The following is a 26,936-nucleotide window of genomic DNA, read 5'->3' as shown; positions in this document are numbered from 1 at the left end:
GAAAAGGCGAATATAATTGGATGCTTCCTGGAGTCACTTGGATGCCGTTAATAGAAAGCGTTGCGGTAACGGCACCCAGAAAAACATTATCTTCGTGTTTACCTTGCAGCATTTTATGTAATAGGTGATAAATCTCCCTCGCTGCTCGTTCAAGAGCCATCTCGGAAAGGAGATTGCCACGCCGAATAGAAGCGGCTATTAGGAACGTCTAGGCTCCCGTGGCGACTCGAATATTCACGGCATGCCGACTTCCTGCTCGCGTATACGCACTTCGGTTAATAGCGTGGATAAGGTAGAAGGTGAATGGTCGTCAGCGGGAGAAGAATATGAATGAAGGGGGCGGAAAGAAGGAAAGAGAAAAAACCACCACTTATTGAAGAACTGTGTAATTTCGGTTGCAAAAACGTCTTGAAAATAGTCCGAAGAAAGAAATAGGTTGACTGTCCGTAGAATTATAAGTTCCGAATGCGAAGCAACCGTTTTTTTTTTTTTTTTTTTGCTGCTTTCTTTGAAGTGAAATTAAACTCAGACGTCTTGAGAGGTTTCGCTTTTGTAGCAGTCCGTTTTCTTTTCTTTGTTATGACGAATACTTTCCGGAGGCGTTGATTTAAATCGAGATGTCTTAATGGAATTTATTACTTTTATTTTTTCTCTCTCTCTAATTACAATGCATCGCATCAGAATGTCTTCAGCTCATTAACAGAACATTAATCAATCTATCTAGAAGACTGTCGAACGGGCATTTTGTTTAAATATTCAAGCTTTAATATATTTAATGATGGACGTTTCTATTTGACGAACATAAATATTGGGATAGAGAGAATAATAAAATACAAGAGAGAGAGAGAGAGAGAGAGAGAGAGAGAGAGAGAGAGAGAGAGAGAGAGAGAGAAAAGGAAATGATATCGTGAATAAACTAAAAAACAAAATAGGAGGTTTTGTTTAAAAGTAGAATTCGCAATAAAAAAAAAATCAATTAAAATAGTTAAACTAAATACAAGGACATAAAAGCAAAGGCAACCTCTTTATCTCCAGATCACGTGACATCCTTCCCATCATTATTTAACCTCCTGAAGTAAAGTACAAGTAACCGAACAGCCAATCCAGCCTTTGCGAGTATCACAGGAGTTTTCATATTTCCATTTGCAATAACTAGTTTAGTTACAGAATAGGCCTGACTTTCATGTACTACTTCACGGAATCATTCCAATTCATAAGGGCAGGTCATCACATCGAGTGGAGAATTATAGGCCAAAATACTTCTCGCTAGTGTTATTGATCAAGCGATGGAAATATCAATTAGGAATCGTATTCGGGATATTCTTATCAGGGTTTCATTAAGGGGAAGATCGATTATAGCAAATCTGTTTACTTTTAATGAAGAGGTCACGAGGAAAATAGACCAAGGTAATGGATATGAAGTGATTTATTTGGATTTTAGCAAAGCCACTAATTGCGTTTCACGTAATTGCCTACTGAATAAAATATTGAGCAGAGAAGCCAGTTGTACGGATGATCTTTCGAGAGAAAGAGAGAGAGAGAGAGAGAATACCTTAGCCAATCGCCTTCTTCGGATCCTAACACGTATATATTATGCCTGACGTAGCGTGAGTTCTATGGTCGATTTTTGAGCTTCAATGGATAAAAAACAGATTTCTCGTTTCGGTGAAGAAAACACCACACGTCTGCATCAGCGATCGAATTCGGACTGAAGAACAGCATTAAAAAGTTTCTCTATTCAACGAATAGAGAAATCTATCATCTTTCTTCTGGCGGCCAAGTTGTGGAAGTTCCATAGATCTACACAAGTACCTTCTTTCAGATATTTAATTCATACAAGTTGACCCTTCAAGAATGCTGGTTTGAACAGTACGGATCCATTTATACGCGGTTTTTTTTTATGAATAAATATATTGGTAATTTTTTTTTTTTTTTTTTTTCTTTGAGATTTGTGACAATTTGGAAAAACACGCAGACTTACCCCGTCTGCGTGTTTTTAAATAGCTTAGAAATATTGAAAGAATTGAGAAAACGTTAGGTATGTCATGAATTCATAAAATATATGTAGGTACTAGTCTATTTTATCATCTACTACTATAAAATATACATAAATCTATTATAAAAAAAAAATAAAATTTATCAAAACTTACGCACACAAACACTTACAGACCGTACATGGACATTTGTAGCCGAGAGAAATTAAACAAACGTAAAGATGCAGTATTAAATCTACCAACAGTAGGCTATTAGTAGTTACGTTTTGGGGAAGTCAAAAGTTATACGCAGATTTTCGAACAAAACCGGGAGATCGGCGCACCTAACTCCCGTGTTGTTCAAGGGATCAACTGTAATTGCTAAAAATGACTTACATTTACCATTTTCATTGTGCAGTGTATGGCAGATCATATTTATAGTGCATTTAGTACTGTAGGTGGGCTAAGAGTTAGATCATCGGAAACCCTGTTCTAGAGACAAGACATGGTCTTGCAAACTTCAGACCCTATGATAAACACGCGTTTCATGTTTCTTCATGTTAATTCGCATAAAAAATTTTTTCATGTTTCTTCATGTTAATTTATGATAAATATGCGTTTCATGTTTCTTATAGACCTAATGTAACAATTATCCTTAACGGATATGATATAACATTTTTGTATGAATATTCATTATTTGCAGTAAATTATGAAGCTAGATTGAACTGTAATCCCCCCCCCTCCCCCATTTTTTGTTTTTCAATAATGCGCATGTTCAGCGATAGACCGACGTGAAGTTTCACAGTTCATCAATCAGTGATCTATGAATATAGCAGTAAAAATGGAGCAGTGTTAGAAGACGATGTCAGTTACATTCACTGATTTCCCGCTGAGTTTCGATGAAAGAGTAATCCATGGATTGTGACCGAAAAGGTTCGCAAGCATAAAGAAAGTAGCCAAGATCGATGCAGAAGTCATTTTGACTGCTTTGGGAAGTAAATGGTATAGCGAAATCAGAATTAATACTTACCAGCATCACCTTAAAAACTCTAAGCATTGAAACATTGTATAAATGAAAGAACAAAGGTTTGAAGAGTTCGTCCTGACAAAGAGAAGACTTGTTTTAAATCTAAAATGAAAATATAGTCTTTCATGGATTCATCTAGCATCTACTTGATTAAAATGACCTCGGCTCGAATCCTGTCTAAGGATAGGAAGAATTTTTAAAGGATTTCATCGTAAGGTGAGTTAGCGGAGGTCGGTCGTTTCACATGGATAGAAATAGGTTTCTATCCGTGGAAACTCGGGTTTCTCGGGATTCTAGGAATCAATAACCTTCAGCGTGCAAACAATACGTGTTAAAAATCAGACAATTTCAAATTGGAAGCCAGCTTAATTACCTGGTATACAAGTAGGGATATGGGTCCACGTGGAATTGTCACAAGAGGCTGGAGTATTGTTATATCTTAGTTCATATTGGGGAGTGCAATCGACCAAAATTTGTTCTCCATGTGGTACTTTAGTTCCAGGAGCAAATTTATTCACTCGTCCGTTTTCAACTTCAGGAACTGAACACGGAGCTACAAAAAAAAAAAAAAAAAAAAAAAAAAATTAGGTGTAACCAAATAGAACTATTACAACTTTCATATATAAACCTCAAAAATCTTCTAAATAAATGGCAATTCTTAAAATTATCTGAAAATATATTTCCTTACCGAGACATTTAGGAAGCGGATGTGACCAAGTTCCATTTTCTCCACAAGTGGTAGAGATTGACGTCCCAACGAAAGTCATCTCGTCAAAGCAACGAAAGACAATAACAGATCCAAACCTTGTGCTGGTACTCTTCAGATAACCGTTATACAGAATTCCCGGAGTTCCACAGTCTATTTCTAAATACATAAAGAGCAATAAATGTCCTTGAACGTAATCCGTGTATTCAAACATTAACTTCAAATTATAGACACACACGACAATAGCAAATTGTCAAATCCAAGTTGATAAAGCCAGTGAAATTACCTTCACACAATGGTTCATCTCCTTCCCATTGTTTATTAGCACCGCATGTTCTTACACTCGGTCCAGCCAGTCGGTAACCATGGCGACACTCATACTTAACTAGAGAGTTAAATGTCACAACATTATAGAGGGCGCGACCGTTTCCTGGATCGGTTGGACTGGGACATTGTACAGCTAAGAAAAGAGAAACATGAGATTAATATTAATCATGTCTTTATGTTATCCTGGTTGTATCTTTTGTTAACTTATTATAATTTACTGCCGTCTTAGGTGTAAGCTCATCAGAAAACATCATTATTCAACAGGGTAGCTCTTCAGTAAGAGTTGATTAATTGCTTCAGAGTTGATCACTGTTGGTGAAAATTTCCGATAAACACAAAATCATCAATCAAACGAGACTACCAGATTTACATAGAAATTATTAGTTTACAAAGAACTAGAATTTCGTCATACAAATATTAGATTCAAGCATCATAACAAAAAATAATGGAGCAGGATTCTTGTCTTCCCGATAAGTCTATTTGACAAGGAGGAAGTTTTGGAGGAATGATGGCTCGTCAAAGAATTCTTACAGATTTTTTTTCTATCTGAATGATTCCAATAGGCATCCAAACACTTTTTTTCTTTCTTTTTTTCCAAGTAGGTTGAAGAACCGGAAATAATTTTGAAGTTCATGACCTCTCATACGGTATTTTGCAGTCGCCGTCGTGATTTTCATTGACAAAGATGCTCCATTTTTCTGTAACTTTATCACTTAGACGAAATCGAAATTGTAGGAAGAGAAAAAATTACTAATTATGAGGATCTTGCAAGCACGTAACCCTTTTTGTACTCTATTAATGCGGAACATGCGAAGACTCAACACACAGGCAAACATATGCTGATGAAAAATTTCAAACCTTCGCCTATTGATAGAACATTGAAAAATAATAATATTTCACTATCATTCTATTATATATCAACTTCGTATCATTATTTTTATTTCTTTATTTTTATAGCAGTTTCTCACACGAGACATTCAGATTCTATGGTGCTTGGATAGGTCAAGTTGGATCGAAAGAAGAAAGTTATTTGGAGATTCTTATTGAAACCAGAAGAATGCAGTTTATAGGGGGAAGGGCTGTTCTATAGGACAGAAAGCACGAAATGAATGAAGAGAAGAGATGAGTAATTAGCATGGCGTGCCTGGAGTTTAACTGAAAACGGCTCTTGATTGATTACAACGTATTAACATGTTTTGAGAAGAATGGTGGGATTATAGATGCAAGTTTGGATGAACAATACCAGTGAGAGTATCTGTAGACGAGGAACACATCGGCGATTATTAAGAAAGGGATGATTAATCAGTTTAATTTCTCTATACTAATGAAGTCGACCCCCCCTCTTCTCTTTTATGATGAACACTTTCCTATACATCGGATTGTTCCGTACTAGGATGAATATAGAATTTTTCAGAGAAGACAGACAGGTGTTCTATGATCTACCATTAACCAGCTTCTTGCAATTGTATCTGAGGATTTTTTACTTGATATCTCTCTCTCTTCCATTTCAATCTAACTGCGTTGAAATCAACAGAACAAGGCAATAAATAAATGTTCCAAATTTGATTGAAATTGATTTAATGGCTACACAACTAGAATTTATTTATTTTTTTTGGGGGGGGAGGGATAGGAGAAGAAGAGAAAACGTGACACTTTTTAATCGCGGTTTGTTTTTTTCTGTTCCAAGTTCTTTCGTTAATTGGATTTGGAAACTTCAAATCATAGGAGCCATGGCCTATGTATCTCCATTTTTTTTACAGAAATACTAACCAATTGTTAACATACTGTGAATTAGCTTTATACTATGAATTAGTTAAATACATAAATATGTAAATTCTGTTACGTCAAATGAATAATTAAATACAACAACAAAAAGAACTAACAATAAAAACCTACTAATTCCCCCCGCCCACACACACACACACACCAAAAAAAAAAAAAAAATAAATAAATAAAGTTAAAACCCAATGATATAGGGAGTATCCAATAGACCCACATAGGACACAATTAGCAAACTGGTTGGATTTCAGTAAGAGTAATACCTATAGTGTCTAATATTTTTGGTAGGGAAATATAATTGATTTTATTAATTCCAGGCTTCGTCTGCACTTAAATAAAAAGAAAACAATAAAGTTGATTTCATAAAAGCAACGATGTTTGATGCCATGGAAACGGTGTCGATTTCAGACTCAGCAAAAAAAAAAAAACAAGAAAAAAAAAAGACATTTCTTTTCATGCAATCTGCAATATCTTTGTTAATTTAATCTTCATTTCCATAAACGGCTACCTTATTGGGTTTGCAGCTATTAATAGAAGTCCAAAATAGTCCTAAGTTCGTTATTATTTTCCGTTTACGGTATTATCTGCTAACTGGTGCTACCTATAAAAGGAAATCAATACACAAAGCACACCGCTGCGTGTCCCAAAGGCATACCGCGACAGTATTTAAACTTCTAGCACCAACGCTTCTAGCAGATATAATTCAGTTTTACAGTAAACTTCCCTTTGAAAACTGACGCAAACGATGCTACGTCAGCTAGCGGCGCGAGCCTCCAGATGAACGCGCGATCATTTTCTCATGAACGCGGCACGAAGCGTTCCAAAGACATTCGATTCGTTTGCTTTAAATGCGTATCGGAAGCCGACTAAATCTTCCTGTTTAAAGGTAGAAAGCAGCCAACAGTAAGATTTCTGTCTGGGAATTCGTACGTGTAACAATAATACCGGAATGAACATAAAATAAACCGACTCGGAACGAAACTCATTAACGACTTCTCATCGAACCAAACGTGCATAAATCTATTGGAAGTAGACGATACGTAACACAATACATTTCGTAATATAAAACGTTTATCAGTGTACGGTTAAGGGCGCCCTCTGTTGTAAGGAATTTGAGTGTAAAACGAAAAGGCTTTTGCTGTAGATTTCGCACGTGCTTGCTTTAGAAATGCGCGCGCGCCACGCGAAATTGTCACCAGAGATGAGATCCATTTCACTTTGGGGAACTCGTGCTCCAGTGAGTTATGATGTAACGATTTCTACAACAATTGAAACGTGCATCTCGCACGAGACACAAAAGGAGTTTTCCACTTGACAAAGTTGTCCGCAATTCATGCTTGCGGATTTAACCAAATGCTGCGATGAAGTGGATGAAATCTTTTACACGAGTTTCATTTGAATTTAAAGAATTCTGTCGCGCATAAAGGCTAAATCTCGATCATTCTTTGAAAATGTTTTGAGCAGTATTTGTTTTTCGCATTAGAGGAGAAACTAAAAGGGTGTTTGCATCGTGTATTTTAACAGATGTAAAGTTTTCGCTAAAATAATTCCCTACTATGTCTTTTATCATTTTTAGTATCAATATAATTCATTGAATTACTTCTTTATAGAACAAATAGTTAGCAAATAAGAATGACGCGATGTTTTTCAGGGTTACAATAATGGCAATATTTTATTTTATTTTATTTTTGGTGTTTAATTTGGGAAATACAGTACGGAATTTTACAAATTTTAATAAAACAGTTTAAAAATCAATTAAGGCTCGAAGATAATATCATGAAATTTGTGATAGAACCATAAGTAGTTTTGCCTGAAAGTTAGTATTTAAAATCCTTATAAAAATTCATGGGGAGCATTTTAATTTGATTTAAATAGGATAATTTTAGTGACAAAATTAAGCAAAAAGATTTGAAACGCAATATACATTATATTTTACAAATAACATGTAAATGAACTTTCTACATTACACAGGTCATAGGCGGCATTGACTTATTTGTTAATAATAATGAATAATTCTATTCTGAAGAATAATGCTATTCTGAAGCGAATTTTATTAATGCCACGTAATTTCCGTCTTTGTTTTCATTTTATCCTTTTCATAGACAGTTATGTTGTTTTTGTTGTTCTTTTCTAATTCTTTGATAAACATCTTTGTTTACTTTTTCCTCCCTTTATTTTCTCTTTACCCTAAACTTCTCTTTATCATCTTTCTATCTTTAGTTTAATTCTTTTATCATCTTCCGATCTTGAGTTTTGATATTTTTCTATCATCTTTTGATCTTTAGTTCTAGTTTTTTTATTATCATATTTCGATCTTTAATTTTTATATTTTACTCTGATCTTTCTATCTTCAAATTTGATACCTTATTATCCTCTTTCGATCTTTACTTTTGATGCTTTATTATCATGTTTCGATTCACTTTCGATCTTTAGTTTAATACTTTATTATAATCTTTCGATCTTTAGTTTTGATATTTTATAATTTTTTGATACCTTTCGGTCTTCAATTTTGATACTTTATTATTATTATCCTTCGTCTTTAGTTTTGTACTTTGTTATTATCTTTCGATCTTTTGTTTTGATATTTTACTTTCTCCTTTCGATCTTCCATTTTGATACTTTATTATCATCCTTCGATCCACTTTCGATCTTTAGTTTAATACTTTATTATCATCATTCGATCTTCAATTTTGATACTTTATTATCCTTTTTCGATCTTTATTTTGCTTTTTAGTTCGATACTTTATTATAACATTTCGATCTGTAGTTTTGATAAATTATTATCATATTCCGATATTTAGATTTAATACTTTGTTGTCGTCTTCTGAATTTTCGTTTTCATTTTTCTTTCGTCGTACTATTTTCATCTTCGAAGTCATTTGACTAATGCAATGTTCACATGCATAAATATTTTGTTACTCGCTTCACATTTTCTCGTCTCCTTTTGTTTTTCATTTATAAATATCCAGTTTCCGACACACCATTCCAGCTGTCACACTCTTTCCTTCTTTCTATTTCCGATTTCCTGCTCTTCCACTTCTCCGAATCTGTGTTGAGTGAATTCTACTTGCCATTTAAGTACAATTTGTGACATTTTTATCTTATGACATTTCGCTCATCTTTTTAATATATTCCGGAAATTTCTTTTCACCTGTCTCTATTTATTCATCTGCTAATAAATATTCACCACTTTGGTACGAAGCATCTTCTCCGCTCAATCTCAAGTGACAAGCTTTCATCTTCAAATACACTTCATTGCTTTTGATATTAGGCATCGCTACAACCAAGTTCCGTTTGAATATTTAAAAGTTTCAAGTGTCTTTTGGATGGCTTTTAACAGCGCAGTATTTTAACCAACCCCATTTAGGGCAGGGTATGCACGCAAGTGTCACTCTGAAGACTGGGAAATATTTGTCATTTTATAACTCGCAGTCACATTTTTCAACGACATTACACTTATTCACACCCACTTGATATGGATACTTTAACATCAGTTTCTCAGATTAACAGAATACTCTTTGGGCATTCCAGTTTTTCATTCGTACTCTTCCATTAATAAGTAGTCGAGTTTATCTTTTAAGTACAGCAGTGTGGTTCCTCCTATATCAGAATGCATCAAAATTCTAAACGCATTTAATATATTTTGATATAAGAGAATCGTACTAAAACATGACATGGGAGTCAGTTTTTGGTACAGAGCGAGTCATTTCATTATCATTTAATAAAAACTAAATTTCACGTGTAAGGAATCATTACATAAATGAGTAACATCTCCACAGCACAGTCAAGTGAAAGACATAACATACGTCTGTTGGTTGGAGAACACCTAGTCTTGATTCTTCTCTTTCACGCGAGGAGTATTTCTATGAAAGAATTTTTCTTTTCCAACTAGATCAGTGTTAATCGGTTTCCATATGGAGGGGACAGGTTTTCCTTCTGATAATTCGATTTATTCACTCCACAAACGGACATGCCGATGACCTGAATGTAAGGGAGAAGAACCTAGATCTGTATGGAGGTCGTTCTCCAGGGACTGGAATTATGCTATATTACTGGAAACCTGATCTGGGGATGGGAAGAAACAGGAGGAACCCGGCACCGTAATTAGGAACGTCAGATAGAGAGAAGCCTAAGTAATGGATTAGGGGAGTCAAGCCAGGGTTTGCTTTAGAATGGCCACCTCCATATAAAACGTTTCCAACAAATTGTAAAAACAGTCCTAAAAGTAATAAATACAGATTTCAAGGATGAATACTTTTTTAACGGACAAATACATGTGGTTAATTTTATAAAAGGTAACATAACATGTTTAGGCTTAAACATCTCAACAGGAAGCATTGCGAACGGTTCTGAATAATATAAAAGAGTTTCTATTTGTTTGAACTAAGACAGGTATGATATAATACTTCCACATTTCCATGATTTACTGATTTTGGCATGTTGCGTTACTTTCGTGTTTTTTTTTTTTTTATAAATTACGTCGTTAAGACCGAAATAGGCGATAGTTTTTTTTTTTTTTCCAGCGTAACTTTGTATTGGCGAACTCATATGTACTGAAGGTCGACTTGTCTGAAAAGGTCAGTTTTATAATAAAACCAGCTTAAACACACACACACACACACACACACACACACACACACACACACACACACACACACACACACACACACACACACACACACACACACACACACACACACACACACACACATGTGATTTAAGTCATTTCAACACATTCGACACATTTAATATGGATCAATAGTAAACATGTTCAAAAATGTTTTAATTCTTAAACTTTTTATATTTAAAATTTTTAACATTTTAAATGGAAAATTTTCAAATAAAAAAATTAAAAATTTTCCAAATAAAAAATAGAATGTCGAATTTAAATTTCAGATCTTATTTTTAGGAATTTGAAAACTAAATACAATTTCACTTTTGATACCATCAAAAACAACGAAAAAAAATCTTACGTCGACAAGAAGGTAGAACTCCACTCCATTCTCCGTTAGATTGACAGTAACGATTGGCGCGTCCTACTAGCTCATAACCCTCGACGCAGTGGTATGTGACACGACTCGTGAAAGTAAAGATATCTCCCTCACGGAGACCATTTTCCACCTCCCCAGGGTGTCCACAACTTCGAGCTGTAAAAGAAAATAATAATAAAAAAAAACGTTATTTCAAGAAACTCCTTCTGCATATCTAAAAAGATAAGATTTAAGAATAATCCACCTTTCTTTTTTTATATTCGTGTAATTTGAGGTGAAAGGTTAATTTTAACTGCGTTTTTCTAACTACCCATATATTTTATCTTATATTTTATCTTCTAGCATTTTTCCTAATTTACCTTAAAAGACTGCCTCTAACTTTACATTTTTATCGTGGGTTGTACATTCATTCTCTTATCTGCCTCAATATCATAAAATTTTCTTAATAAAGCCATTTATTTTACTGCTCGCTTTAATCAACTTCCGTAGATAAAAAGGGATTTTTTTATAACCATTTCCTTCTGTCCCAAATCCACCCTGATTTCAAACGAGAATAAGTAATATATAAATATAGTCGCTACAGTAGAAAGTAGTAAAAAAAAAAATAAAGAAAAAACATGCAGAACACTTTCCGTGGTGATGTATTGCCCCATTATAGGCAATTCTCTTTTGCATTTTTATGTTTTCTCAAGTATAACGATCACGCAACTAGCAGACAGCACGCGACCCACTTGATTAGGATATTTCGAACGTTGTAAGTCCAATAGAGAAAAGGTCGTTTGGTTTATAACAATACTAACAGCAAAAGCTTCGCGAGCACGTTTGAGAAATGGACATGTTTTCCACTATTGTTGTTCTCGAGAGCCTAGCGCGTGCATGTATAATTTTGAAATCTATTAAATCTCATAGGCTTAATGGATATTCATAAAAAAAGAATGAAGTACATTTTTTTTGTAAAAAAAGTACTTTTTTATAATCTGGTAGATCAGTAGCTATTCGGTAAAACTCTCAAATATCTTCTTAAGCCTGTTTCGTTTTTGTAATTTACTCTGTAGAAATTTAATGGCGTGGTATTACTGCTATTGAATATTATTACAGAATTTATGAAAGAAAATAAAATGAACACAAACGGCGCAAATATTTGCATAAAAAGGAAAACTGTTTGGTTTATGGGGTCGTAAATCGTACTATTAAAGCTTATTTTGAAACCCATACTTGTTTGTATAAAACTTACGCAAATTGCTGTAGAACTATTACTAGTAAAATTAATGATTGCATTTATGCAAATTAAAATCATAGTATATAAATTTTGCAGACTCAATGGCGAATTATGGGGAATTTGATGAGTTGAGGGACTTGAGTCACCCTGAAGTCTATTGATGTGTATACATGTTGTCTGAATAAAAAGATGATGTTGAATCTTAGATATTCAGAAAAAACATTATCGCTTAGACATATTTCGAAATGTTTCTCTATTAAGTAGATGAAAATTAAGTAGATGAAAATAAAAAATAACATTTATTGTATACTATAATATATAACTCAATCTAGTAAAAGATATATTCGCTATCTCACAGTTAGTTATTTTATATATTATTATTTTATTTATTATTGTTATTATTATTGAGATGTTATTAAGACGTTATCGGATGATAACAAAAATGGAATTAATCATCTTGAAATGGTTAAGCTTTGATTTTTTAGGTTTATTTTTGATTTATTTATTTATTTTTTTATAAAAAGCAGAACTTGAAAAGATATATATTATTCATATTATAAAGTATACATTTACGTATTAAATGTGCATATTAGTATAAGATATTAATAGATAAAGACGAGTGATTGTGGAAAAGGGTGAAAAGTTAAGAGAGAGAGAAAGACTTTTTTTTTCCCCTTAATAATTACTTACGTATGCATCTCAAGTCGAGGCCAAACCATTGTGTAGTTCCGTTGTAAAATAGGCACTTAGCTCTTGGGAAGCCATGGGCATCGTAACCTGGAAAGCAATTATACTGGACCACAGCATCCACATCGAATTCATTTACTTCTCCTGTGGCGTTATGACGAGCGTGAGGAACTTGAGCCGGCATTCCACACATTGCTTTTTGATTAAAATACAAGTAAAAAAAATGATAAAACTTTAGTAAAAGTCTTATTATACAGTGAAACATACGCCATCATGCATTCACATATCACAAAATATTAGGGGGAAAGAAGCATTTCTAATAGAAATGTACATTAAAATAATTGATCGGAAACTCAGAGGTTTTTATTAATTGAATTTTTATTAAGTCATGATTTGTGAAAGATATCACACATTTCTTAGTACAGTAGAACGCTAGTGCTGTGTTATTAAAATATCATCAGCTTGGACATTGGCTTAAAGCGCTATGCAGATCCATGTAACAGTAGCTTGGAAATTTGGTGAAGTGTAACATTTAGTATATTTACTAACAGATGCATGGATTTATATTACATCAACTTCATTACTGTAAATAGCTACATTATGATATCGTTTATTTATCATAATGGATATAAATGTCAGATTTTATGTTCTATTTAGAGACTGTTTTGCATGTTTTTACACCAAAAGAAAGTGTATTAAAATATTTAGAAGACAATAGAATTTCCCCAGCCATCTCATCTCAGTATATTTCCAGAGCACCCTATAACCATTTATTCGTTCATAGCAAAACCAGACTTTTTGTTTGTTTATTTTTGTGTCATCACATCTGACATACCCAATAAAAGAAAAATCTCATAAAACCTACCGCAAATATCCTTCAACCAAAAACTCGAATCATGTATGTAAATCATATTTCATATTCGATTTTCACCTATATCATTGAAATATTAAAAAATGAAAGGTGTTTTACAAAAATCAAAGAATTATAATATTTTTCTTTACATTTTTTTAAAATACTTAACATATTTTAATCTTGTGTCTTTATATTTTATACAAAATATATAATTTAATTTAATATCCCTTTTGTTTTCTGTTGTTCATTTTTGTTAAAATAATAGATTCTCGAACATTCAATGTTTTAAATCAGTGATATTTAAATTTACGATTTTATTGACATTTCGATGTCATGAAGTCTCCTTTTAGTTTGTCTGTTTATTTCTTGTTTGGCAGTGTTGAACTCAACTGAATTACATTGGCGCATTAAGTGTGGGACTGGCTGTCCATCGAATGATTTTCCAAAAAAAAAAAAAATGTGACCCAGTAAGTAAAATGCGTTAGTAGGTTGATTTTTATTTTATTTTAATTAGAAAATTCAGAGTTCTCAATAACTGATATCCTTAAGTCCAATAAAATTTTGTTTTGACAATTTATTATTAAATTTCTATAAAGATATTATTACCATAATATCTTTTTAGAAATTGTAGATATATTCCAAGGATTTTAGAAGTAGAAACGTGTATATTTCATAAAGGAACTCTGAACAATACATGAAATCTATCTTTTCTGACGTAACAATGAAATACTACATACGTGAAAGAACTTCAAAATTCATATTTCATAAGTAACAAACAATGAAACCTGCATTTCCTAATGTAACAATGAATTGTATTTATTTATTTATTTTTTTTATCTTAACACAAATACAGTGTAAAATATCATTTGTTGAGAACTAGATATGAGTCCAAAATGAACATGAATGCAGATCAAAGATCATACGTGTAACATTCTAAAACAAGCTGTAGGCAGGTAAATGAGCCACTGTAACTTAGTTTCCGGTAACGTAGTTAGAGGCAAACGTAATTCTATTTGGTACTGTCGATAGCGTGCTTCAGCATCCTTTAATCGTGTTTGTCTTGAGGTATGAAGTACAGATGCTTTGCAAGGAACACTTGATTTCTGAGACAAAAATTTGTTGTTTACGCTAATAGAAAGAGAAATGGGAACAGCTTTGAATCACAAGTACTTTTATCTGCGCTTACTCTTTTAATGAGTGAAAATTCACTTTAGACGGTAGCCGTGAGCTTGAAAATTACGCAAGGAAAAAAACGTAATTGATTTAAACAACCAGACTGTGGAACTTTTTTTTTTTTTTTTTAAATTTAATGCTGAAACAGCAACGCTGAAGTTATCTCAATATAGAACACACTAATAATACTGATCGTAAAGATTTTGTTTCTTTACCGAAAATGCGATTGTGGTAGATCGAATAAGGCACAGATTATCAAGGAGAAGAAAGGCTTGCAAATTTAGTATGGAATAGAAAATCTATCCATGTGGCATTCTCGCTATAGACGTAATCTTTCTGATTTCATCCCCTGAATTTTCTACTAACTTTTCTGAGGAAAATTCAAATAAATAAATATAATAACAGGGAATTTTTGTAACCGTTGTGCTTACTGATAATCATATATCGCCTTTGGAATTTAGGTTTTCTTACAGTATGAGAATACTTCTCAATCGTGGTAACTGTAAAAAACTGACTCAGCATTATAATTACATATACGGAAACAAAATTAAAACAAAAAAATTATATATTTAACAAAACAACTCGATAAGCATTGGCGTTTTAAAATACAAATATATTTATTTGCTAAATATAAAGAAATTCTATAAATAATCGGGTTAATAACTATCGGGCATTGCTATGTGGAATAATCGGCAGTATTTTTCAGTAAATAAAAACCAATCGCTCATCGGGAAAATAACTTGATTCGTTAGTTTCCTGATCCATGAAATCCCCCCCCCCCCCGTGACCCTTTAGATCTTGTGAAAAACCAATGAACAACACAAAGAAAAAAAAACATCACAAAAATGATAAAGAATTTAAGTTAACATATAAATTAAAACAAAGCAACTCAATATATATATATAAAAAACGACACCTCCATATATAAATGGATAAAAATGAAACAAACGACTGTTTTCCTATGTGAATCCCGATTCGTTGTCAACCCTGTAATATATTAGTATCATAGGTGGGTTAAGGATTACATAATTCGGAAGCTCTGCTTTGTTTACCTGAAATAAATTTCTCAAACGTCTCAGGACTACTGATAGACATCGATAGTGGAAACATCACCTGTGAGTGGTAAATTCAAGTAGAATGTAGTATTGCAATGAAAATCTGGAAGTCTATTTATGATGTCTCAACCATCTTAGTCAAACAAAATCATTTTATTGTATAGAAGGGAAGACTAAAAACAGTTTGGGTCTATGATTCCAGGTAAACTAACTTGACCTTTTAAGTTAGTGAGCTAAATATAAAGGTCAGTTATACTTCCCTAATAATTGTATTACTGGTGAAATATATAAAAAAAAATCCAGTTTCAAATTTCGCCAGTCAACCAATGTGTAATGGGATTAGGCAAACCTTGACCGCTACGTTCGTGTAGATAGTATTTCATTACCAAAAGATACTATCATTAATTGATTAAATGTACTTAATTCATCAAATTTGCCTGGAAAGTATATTTCGGAGACGAAATAATTTACAGTTGAAAACGTTTACTGGAGCAGTATAAATATTTGCAAGTTGCAAAATGATGACTTTGTCATTCCAAGATGGAGGATACAAAGATCTCGAGAACTTTATGAAAACCGACCATCGATGAGTTAGCGTTATTAGATACGGTTCACGATTTCAAAACATGATTACTTCACACAGTGAACAACCCCTTTCTTTCTGCAAAGCAATGTGCTTATCTGAAATCGGAAGGATAATTTTATAGAAAAATAAAATTTTAAAAAATTCCTGATTTTTTATTAAGGAATTACACAAATGAGAGTTCACAGAAAGGTACGATACTTGCTGAAAAGTTATCCACAAAAAGATACATCAACAAAGCAACAAAAAACATATATCTTTAATCGATTGCAAAAAGATACATCTTTTAAATCGGAGGATTAATTTATAAAAGTAACATTTTAAAAAAAAATCTAGGTTTCTGTAAAATAAAAATTAAAATATTTGCTATAAAGTTATAAATCAAATGTAATTCCAAAAAACCAACATCGCTTTTAAGTAATTTTTAAAATTTTATAAATTTTAACAAATTTTAGAAATAATATATTGTTTATTTTATTTTATTTTTTGACATTTATATCAGAACATTTCAATAATTAGTTGATAGCGGCATCTACTGGTATCCTTATTATCTCATAGATGGCGCTGTTACTATTTGAGTTTAATTTAAAACAGATACTGTATTCATTTCATCTGTCAAAACAACTTGTTCATATCAGTGGAAATGTGCTTTTGGCGATTATCTAAGTTACAAACTTCAATGTCGACAAACAAAATTCTATCACGAAGTCATTTCAAAACACTGGAGTGAAACTCGTACTCCAACTTCTATCGGTAGTTTCCCAAACTGCACTTTAAGCAAGTACACACACACACACTGGAGTATCCAATATTAGTTCGTATTGCACAGGCAATCTTTTCCAAACTTCCACCATTTAAGTGACTTTTATAGACTTGGATACGTGACCAAAAGAGTGAGTAAGGTCAGAAATAAGATGGTCCATTGTGGATAAGTGCCTTTACAGACTTTCTTAAAGTCGAATACATCTCTTAAGGTTCCGAGTCTAACCCCGACTTGGTACTTAAAGCACTCCTACGAACGCATGTCAATGTTGAAGGCGAAAGATCATTGACAACGAATTCTAGAGAAAATGCGCAACTGAAGTACGATAAATAAATACATAAGACTGAAGGTAGTTTTTTTTTTATAACACAAAGAATAAATTTGGTTTGTTTGCTTAAATTTTATGATACAAAAAATCTACGCTGAGAATTTCGTAAAAGAGGAGGATGTAGAGGAAGAGAAGATTAAATATGTTTATAGCTTTATTTTTTAATTTCTTTTCCTACTCTCACCGCTTCAGCATTTTCTTGGAAAGCTTTCTAGGAGTATATATAATATATAAATGTGTTTAATTCTTTTCTGCATAATATAATGTAATATAATTAAAATCTTAAAATTGACACCATCTTCCATTGAAGATTATTGGTTCACGATTCTGTCATAGCCAAGGAATTATGGAAATCTTAATCAATGATCTGATTAGAGAGTAGCTCATTCCATCGCATATAGCCTTCCTCTATATCTGTCAACTGCACGTATTCTCTGGTCGATTTGTCTGTTTTGAGGGACGAAAGATTCCTGAGGAGAAACCTTATGAGTTGCTGACTCACCTTCAGTTGAATGATCTTATCTTTTTCGCATCCAATTCGAACCCAGTTTCTTCAAACCAAACAGAATTGTCATTACCAACTAGTTGATAACATTTTATTATCAAGTTTACTTTAATAAAACTATTCGAAATATCACATTCATCATCTGTTTGGTTAGCATCCCTATTATTAGTAATCACCGGCAGTCACCTTACTTTAAAACCAAGTTATGAAACGTTACTCTGCCTATTATCTATACACGGTAACTTCTCCTGCCCAAGTTGTGCCATTTATTTTGCTATTATCAACTTATCAAGGAGCCTCTGTAGCTCAGTGGAAGCGGCGTGTGCACTCCGGCGTTTGTCCGCAAGAAGAAAGACTTCGGTTCAAATCTGGTCTCCGACTAGAGGAACATTTTCTAAGCCCTTTTCTCTCGAGCGGTTCCCGAGTTAGTCGATGTCTGGCACGGGCAAGCGGGTTTTTTTCTCCCGAATGCTCGGTTTTTTCGTAAACTCAAGAAAATCGATCGTCGAACCCTAATCACACTATTTTCAGACATAAAAAACATATTGTGTTACGGATAGGGATGGTGACATTTGGTAGCCGTCTCTTCAACTGCGTGGAGATTAAATTAATGATGGCCTTGGGAGAGCTATCTCTGATTGGCTACCGATGGAGATGGAACTGTCCACTCAGTCTCCAAAATTTAGATAGGGCTAAAACTGTTCCCGTATAAGGAGTAATTTACTCCTTATACGGGAATAAAAAGGCGTTAGCTGATTTTTTTTCCAACTTACCAACTCAAACCAGTGTTTTGTTTTTTCTATATAAAAATACTACTGAAAATAACCAGTTGATTAAAAATAATATTAATAGATTACTAAATAGATTGTTTATTTAACTAAATTGGCTGAAATTTATTTAAAAAAAGGGATGGAGTATAGTTAATTAATTTGTAAAAGGAGGGAACTATTTTATATGCTGCATATTCACCTTACATTTTAGTCCTGAGTTCGAACCTTCATGTGTACTGTGATATATCACTTATTAGTTTAGATGAAAACTAGCAACTGGTTGTTCCAAGAAAAAATACAGCTGTGTTTGGCATCATGTTAATTGAAATGCATCTCATCTGTGTTTCGTAAGTTATTTTTTAGATTAAAAAAAATAAATAAAATATTTTTTCTCAAATCACTGCATTTCTGATTTTTGATAGCTCAAATCTAAGCTCAACAGAACAAATAACAACAATCTTGATATTTTGAATTTTTAGGTAGAAATTGTAAATATTATTTGATTTTTATAAAACATTCTTCATATAGTAATTTAAAAGACACTTTCATTATCTTCAACAAATTGGTTATTTTAAGAGTAATAGAAAAGCAAATGTATTGTTTCAATAACACCTTTTCTTTTATCTGATTAGTCAAATACTCCTATTTACTACCCGTGCAACTGCCTACAAGCAGGGTGACCATATCTAGTACTTTCGTACTAGATCTAGTAACTTTTATAAATTTTTAGTGTTCTAGTACTTCCTTCCGAATAATAATAATAACATGAGAGTTAGACATGTGAGTTTTAATATTTTTATCTTCTCCCACCTCCCCATATGTCACATTCGGTAACTCAAGCATGATTTCTTTCTTTTTTTCCTCCCCTTCTCACCGTTTGCTATCCATCTGTTCCCCACCCCCCGAACCCATACTCACGTAAACCCACTGGTATTAGCTAACGAAAATATATTCTTTGCTATTCAAACACCTCTCGCGAGTTATAAGATCACTACAGCAATGAAAACAAGTGGAATAATTAAATATTTTAATATATGAGTAACCACCTTTTATTTATGTACAGCGTAAATTGGACCCCCATTGAAAAGATAAAATCAGCAGACAATGGTCAATTTTTAGAGGCGGCGCTACGAAACTAGAGGCATTACGAAGAGCGTGATAGAGAATGGTAACTATTGAAGACTGTAGAAGCATTTGAAAGAAGTTTTGTTTGGAATAAAGGTTTTGAAATGAAAAATACTGCAGAAGAACAAATGTTTCCTAATTTAACAACATCAGTTAAAGCTGTACTGTGCCTCCCTCATTCATCAGCAGCAACTGAAAGAATATTTTCAGCAGGGAAAATAAATAAGAATTAAATAAGGATTCAACTACAAACTCCCTTGATGAATGGACTCCTTTTGACAAAAGAAAAATTGAAACTTTCATCAGCTACAGATTTTACTATTTCTGAAGAGTTAATTAATTTAGCGAAATCTGTTAAAAATAATGAATAAATACTTCCAGTGTTTTTCTTGTGAATGGGCTTCCCTGTATAAGCATATATGTAAATAGCATATTAAATAACTGAAAATTTAATATTATTATTTTAAACACTAAAAATTATATATTAAATTAATACACATATTAAGTGCTAGAGTTACAACTGTGACTTTTATGATGAATGACAACTGCAGCTCCTGGACTCATAGATGACTACAGTGAGATGAGGTTTTGACTTTTTCTTTTCATTTTTGTCGTACATGTGTTAATTTAAACGTTTTACATTGATTTCATATATAATAATAAGATAGTGATATCGTAAAATGCCCAAAACAGAATGAAACGAAAGCAAATAAAAATCTAGTACTTTTTTTTTCCAGATTTTGTACCTTTTTTCTTGCATAAGTTGGTACGAAATATTTTTGGTGAGTGGTCACTCTGCCTACAAGTGTAACACAAGTTTTTTTCTCTCTTAAACTAGTGTTTGAAACTAGAGTTAACCATTCATAAATCTTTTAAATATTCTGAATATATTCTAAATATACATCAGAGATTTCCTCTATAGGAAATCTCTCACACTGCTCGTAAAAGACATTGTAAAAAGAGATGAATAACTTCTTGTTCCAGAAATCTTCAGCTTGTTCTGTGAGATATTCTACCTTTCTATATTTAGCAAAATATCGGTGTTTGTTTCCATCTTTTTCTTATCAGACAAAAAATGGATGAATACGGTATGATATCGTAAAAATGGTAACAGCAATAGCCGAGCCTCAGTTAAAATTTCATTGGCTACCATTACCCTCCCTGGGTAACCATTTTAGTCGCCTCGTATGACATGCATTTGTAAACCAGTTCTTTACATTCATAATACCCCAAAATGTCTGATTATTGTTTTATTTTCCTTTATATCAGAGCCTGATACTTGAGACAAGCCCACAAAGGCTATTGCAAATCAGTATGATGTGCGGGCAGGAGTCAAGAGAGCAGTAACTTGTTGATATTCATTATGAACAGCCGTCTTTGGAAAATGCATTACAGAGATGGCTGTTCTACGGAAACGAGATGAATGGGAGTAGCAGATTCGGTGAGTTAGCAATTCAACTTAAAACGCTGTTAGATAATGGTGCTCGTGTTACTGTAAGTTTATCAGAAATGTTAGTTTTGTTGGACAATGCCCACGAAAATATCTGCAAAAGAGATAAAGTACGGGAACTGACCTTCGGTGAGACAATGGCTGAAATGAGTCAACAAAAAATGTTGAATTTTAGCGTATTTAGTACATTCACCTATGAAGACACTTTTTTTTAAAGATCAGCAGTGTAACGATAACAAATGAAAAAAAAAATAGATGAATGAATGAATAAAAAGAAAAAAATTTTTACACAGTAAAATTTATGCAAACCCTAGTAATATGAAATTACATGGTCTACATAGCTAATATACTGGAATAATAATAAAAAGGTATTATTTTAATATTTTATTCTACTTTTATACTGATGTTGGAGACAAGTAAAAATCTCTACAAGTAATTTGTCAGGATTGAGTATAAAATAGAGGAAAAAAGCACTTAGAACATCTACAGCAAGTGGTCTTCATCTTGAAAAAAATTAGTTTGTCTGAAAATGCAAATAAGAAATTAAAAAAATACAACTCGAGTTAAAATGTCAGTAAAAAATCAGAAACTGAACAATTAGGAAATAACGTGATTATTTTTAAAACCTTCCGAAAATTTGAAAATTCTGTAGCTTCACAGAAATAAAAATAGGAATCTTAAAAAGATATTTTCATCTATCTAACAAATAGGGTGACAAATAGCTCCCTTTCATCTTCAGATTACAATTGAATAAAGGAACAATCATTCGAAACTTATCGTATTACCACATACAGTTGCCAATATAACCACCGAACAAATATAGGATACATTATTAGTACCAAATATTATTTATTTATTTATTTTTTTGTCTAGATGGGTGAAGCAAGCATGCTTTCATATTCCTCGTTATTTGCAGAATAAAATGTGTGGAAGGGGTATTATTGAGCTATAAGCTCTGATCGTGGCAGAAGGGTAACAGCAATAGCCGAGCCTCAGTTAAAACTTCATTGGCTACAGCATTGCCATCCATTACCTTCCCTGGGTACCTATTTTAGTCGCCTCGTACGACATGCATGTTCTACAGAGGAGCTGGTATGTAGGTAAAGCCCTTTCTAAAAATTGAAACGATCCCTCTGACCACTCCCTACGAGTGGCCGAAAGACCGTCCAACTCAGCGTTGGTTACACTCAGTGACGCCCCCCCCCCCACTGAGCAGAGCCGCTCATATCCCAGGAAAAGGCATTCACCGACAAGGCCCCACACGGGTCACGCCGGAAAACGCCCTCCCCCGGAGACTCAAAATGCTCTCCCAGGGCAAACCCCCCGAAATCTAAGCTCTTCTCTCACTGGGACCAAAATTCCGGAATAAACCTGAGAGAGCGAAACTCTCAAAACTCGGTGTCCATTTTAATCGCCTTTTAAGACATGCATGGGTTACAGCGGCGCTATTCTTGTCCCTGCCACCACATGGGGTGCTAGATGTTCTTATCAATTTGTCTCCCTATTGTTCTAAGAATGTAATAAAAGATATACTATACATGTAGAGTATATTTTTGTTTAAATTCTTTCCAGTATATATAATTATCAATAATCTTTTTAGAAAAAAACATTATATTTGTAATAATATTTTATACGGTACTTTTTATTTTATTCTATGTTAAAGGGGGCAGAGTATTTTAATTCATCATTCGTGTAACCACTTAAAAATAACTTATTATTTGCGCGATGAAAGATATATTCATGTTTATTTAATAACTATATATCGCACTATATGTTTAGAATGCCAGATACGTACTCACATCATTTACGAAAGCGTTCTGTGAATCTGATTAAATGGAAACTAAATTACTAGCTTGGTCGTCACCTAATGATAGACAAACGATCTTTGAGTGAGTGTTATTCTGCAAAGTCTATTATGAGCAAGAGGGTATATGCTCTTTCTTGTTAAAAGTATACCTATTAATATCTCTGAAACGTATCGGCCTAGAGGAAACCCATTGATGGATCTTCCTTGACATTTGTACGTTGGCAGAAGGTACCTGCAGGGATTTCACTTACAGGAAACGATACAACCAATTAGAATCTATTCACACCCCTGAGGCAGCTGAGTTTCAGCCAATTATATTGAACTGTCAGCATTAGAACTAGATTCTCCTTGCAAGTTAAATCCCACTATATAACGATTATTTTGCAATGTATACACCATGGAATAATTCGATAACGTTAAAAAAAAACTGGTTGTTTCTAGCTAAATTATTTACCTTTCTTTCGACATTCAGGGCCTTGTTCACTCCAAGATCCATCTCCTTGACATAACCTTTCTTTGGGACCGGACATCCAAAATTCTTCATTGCAAGTATACATAACTCGAGCGCCAAAATGATCTCCGGTGACCTTGAACTGTCCGTTATCCACAGTAGTCAACTCATCACAATGGAGGTCTGAAATGGAAATTGCAAAATTAATAAAATAACAAATACTTATAAAAGAAACATCAAGGCCATTTTTCAAATACATCTGTCCATGACTTCAAAACAAACCGCTATAATCGATGACATAATGAAAATCCGACCATTTTTTTTTCATACAAAAAAATTTAAATCTATGTAATAATAAAATATTTATTTAAAAATCTTAAAATTTAAGAAACTTTTAAATTATTAAAAAATGAGAAGTACACCTTTTTTTTTAAATAATAGTCTTATAACATTCCTATTTAAACCATTCGAAATATTTCCCGGGAAGACGGTGAATAATACTCTTGGAGGGTAATGGATGGCAATGCTGTAGCTAATGAAGTTCTAACTGAGGCTCGGCTATTGTTGTTACCCTCCTGCCATGATCAGAGCTTTAATAGCTCAATAAAATCTTATCCATACACCGTCCTCTACAGATAACGGGGAAGACGAAAAGCATTCTTGCTTCGTCCCTTTAAGCCAGTTCTTATAAGGACTATAAGGAAATATTCCCCGTGTAGTTGCCCGGATAAGAATAGCACCAATGTAGCTCATGCATGTCGTACGAGGCGACTAAAAGTGGTACCCAGGGAAGGTAATGGATGGCAGTGCTGTAGCCAATGAAGTTCTAACTAAGGCTCGGCTATTGCTGTTACTCTCCTGCCATGATCAGAGCTTTAATAGCTCAATAACATCTTATCCATACACTGTCCTCTACAGATAACGGATGAAGATGAAAAGCATTCTTGCTTCGCCTCTTTAAGCTAGTCCTTATAAGGACTATATAAGTATTATATTATAGATTTGGATGCACTTATTCAAACTTGGTTAAATTGAACTTTAATTTTTTATCTTCACGAAGGATCAATTAAGGATTTTTATTATCATTTCATAATTTTCATTTAGTTTTTGTATATAATATATAAACATGACTCTTTAGATCAAATCTGGAACTTTAAGTTACGAATAAACAAGACAATGTTCCCACATCCTCCAGTGATTCATCTCAGTTGAATTTATTTTCCTAAATTGATAATCATGAACAGCAAATGGCAGTTGCTGTTCTGGGTACAGCAACTGTACCCAGAATATTGCGTAGCGCTGCTGTAATAATGAATTACGTCGCCATGTAACAATGCCAACTCAAAACGCACCTTTTTTTTTTGATGATTTAGTATTATTTCCATTACACTGTCATGTTGATGCACCTAGGTTCCTCAAAAAAACTAATCTGACCTTTTTAACATTCACATTTTTTTTAGTTTCTCAAGTACTGAGCCAGAAGACATTTTATGTATAGCCAGCAGTCATTTTAAATGGATTATATGGTAATTAACTTCAAGTTAAACACGTTTCTATCCAAAAACAAAGTTCTTCAACCCTTTGCGACATTCCTTTTAACGTAGACTGTTAACAAACAGGTAGGAGTTTCTAAGAAAAAAATGACATACAGGCATTTGGTACTTTTCTTAGGGGGTCATTGTGAGATGTCCTTTTTTTTTTTAACATCATTTCTTTTTTAGAATGTTACACAGACTAGTTTCGAACTTTTCTACTCAAAAAGGTGTCACATAATCTTTTCTTAAAAAAAAACAAAGAAGCATGTAAATATATCATTATCCTTATAAGGACTGGCTTAAAGGGAAGCAAGAATGCTTTTCATCTTCCCCGTTATCTGCAGAGGAGAGTGTAAGGATAAGGTGTTATTGAGCTATTAAAGCTCTGATCATGGCAGGAGGGTAACAGCAATAGCCTAGCCTCAGTTAGAACTTCATTGGCAACAGCATTGCCATCCATTACAAGGATATTAATCACCGAATCTCACGATCGATTTTCATCGTTGAACTTTGAACTTAAGTGGTTGGTGGTGGACTGAATCCTTGACTCTTTATCCCTTCATCTGGATTTTAGTTTGTGGGTGATGATATTATTGTGGGTAATTTACCCGCTCATTGTGAGCATTGAGACTGTCTCAGCTTTCTCTTGCGATGAAGGATTTCGGTTTTTTATGTTTGTAACGATCTGAGGGTTTGTAGTCCGCTGCTTGTCGAATTAGCTGATTTGGGTGATTATCCGTGATTGTGAAGAATTTCTCTGCAATGCCTGTCATCTAGGTCTTAATATCTGGAAGATTGGCTTCTTGATGTAACTGGATGTTTCTGATGAACTATGGGGCATTAAATGCCATTCTTAGGAATTTATTCTGTATTATATGAAGTCTGTTGATGTTGCTTTTAGTTGTGTGACCCCAGGTTGGAGAGGCGTAAGTTAGTTGCTGTCTGATTACCAATTTATAAAGGAGGATTTTGTTGCATATGCTTAGGAAGCTGTTCCTATTCAAAAGTGGATATAGCTGTGCTATAGTCTGACTTGCCTTAGTGGTGACATTATCCATATGTGACTTGAAGTTTAGACGTCTATCAAGATGAACATATTTGGTAGAATTGTGCCAAGGGATGATTTTACCAAACATTTGTATTCTTGTATTCCGTTCTGCTTTACGTCTGGTGAAAAGTACTGCAGAGCTTTTGTTTGCATTGATTGCGATACGAAATTTGGTGTACCAATCCTCCAATTCATTGACTGCTCTCTTGCAGCTTGATTGTGGCCAGGTGTGGACGGAGGGATCTGGCTATAATGATTGTGTCATAGGCATATAGAGCGGTGATAGATGAGGACAGTTTGGGGAGATCTGTCATGTATATAGAGAAGAGTAGGGGAGATAGCAGAGAGCCTTGAGGGACTTCGGGCGTGATTCTCCTCTCTGCGGATCTGATACCGTTGAGTTTTATTTTACATTTTCTGTTATTTAGATATGATTTGATAAGTAGAACTAGTGGTAATGGAATACCAACTTCGTGTAGTTTAAAAATTAGTCCGTGATGCCACACTCTATCAAATGCCTGAGTGATGTCCAGGAAAACTGCGCCAGAGTGTTGGTGCCATTCATACCCTTGGGTTATATGTTCGACAAATCTGTAAATTTGTAGCGTTGTGGAGTGATATTTCCTAAAGCTGAATTATTCATTTTGAATGACATGGCTGATATCTGCTGCCTCTTGAACCCGTGTGAGAATAGCACGTTCGGCTATCTTAGCTATGCATGAAAGAAGGCTGACGGTCTGTAATTTTCATGAAACTGTATATTTTTTCCAGGTTTTGGAAT

The 26,936-nt window shown here is 33.6% G+C and overlaps 1 protein-coding gene across 1 annotated transcript in view; it reads right to left on the bottom strand.

Moving 5' to 3' along the window:
• The window catches only part of LOC150103979 (sushi, von Willebrand factor type A, EGF and pentraxin domain-containing protein 1-like), a 72,696-nt gene extending 49,030 nt beyond the window's left edge, over positions 1-23,666 (bottom strand). Inside the window, exons 1-6 of the mRNA XM_090397112.1 lie at positions 23,576-23,666; positions 12,713-12,904; positions 10,786-10,959; positions 3,993-4,166; positions 3,689-3,865; positions 3,374-3,553 (exon numbers count right to left, since the gene is read on the bottom strand). Coding sequence (XP_090253238.1) covers positions 3,374-3,553; positions 3,689-3,865; positions 3,993-4,166; positions 10,786-10,959; positions 12,713-12,904; positions 23,576-23,651 — 973 coding nt within the window. The 5' untranslated portion in view covers positions 23,652-23,666. The remainder of the gene's footprint in view (positions 1-3,373; positions 3,554-3,688; positions 3,866-3,992; positions 4,167-10,785; positions 10,960-12,712; positions 12,905-23,575) is intronic.
• Positions 23,667-26,936: the final 3,270 nt, after the last annotated feature.

This window comes from Typopeltis vanoorti, chromosome 8 (genome assembly GCF_054136105.1).
Source record: "Typopeltis vanoorti isolate ZY-2024b chromosome 8, IOZ_Tvanoo_1.0, whole genome shotgun sequence".
NCBI classification, from domain to species: Eukaryota; Metazoa; Arthropoda; class Arachnida; order Uropygi; family Thelyphonidae; genus Typopeltis; species Typopeltis vanoorti.
This window is presented reverse-complemented; position numbering and strand designations above follow the sequence as displayed.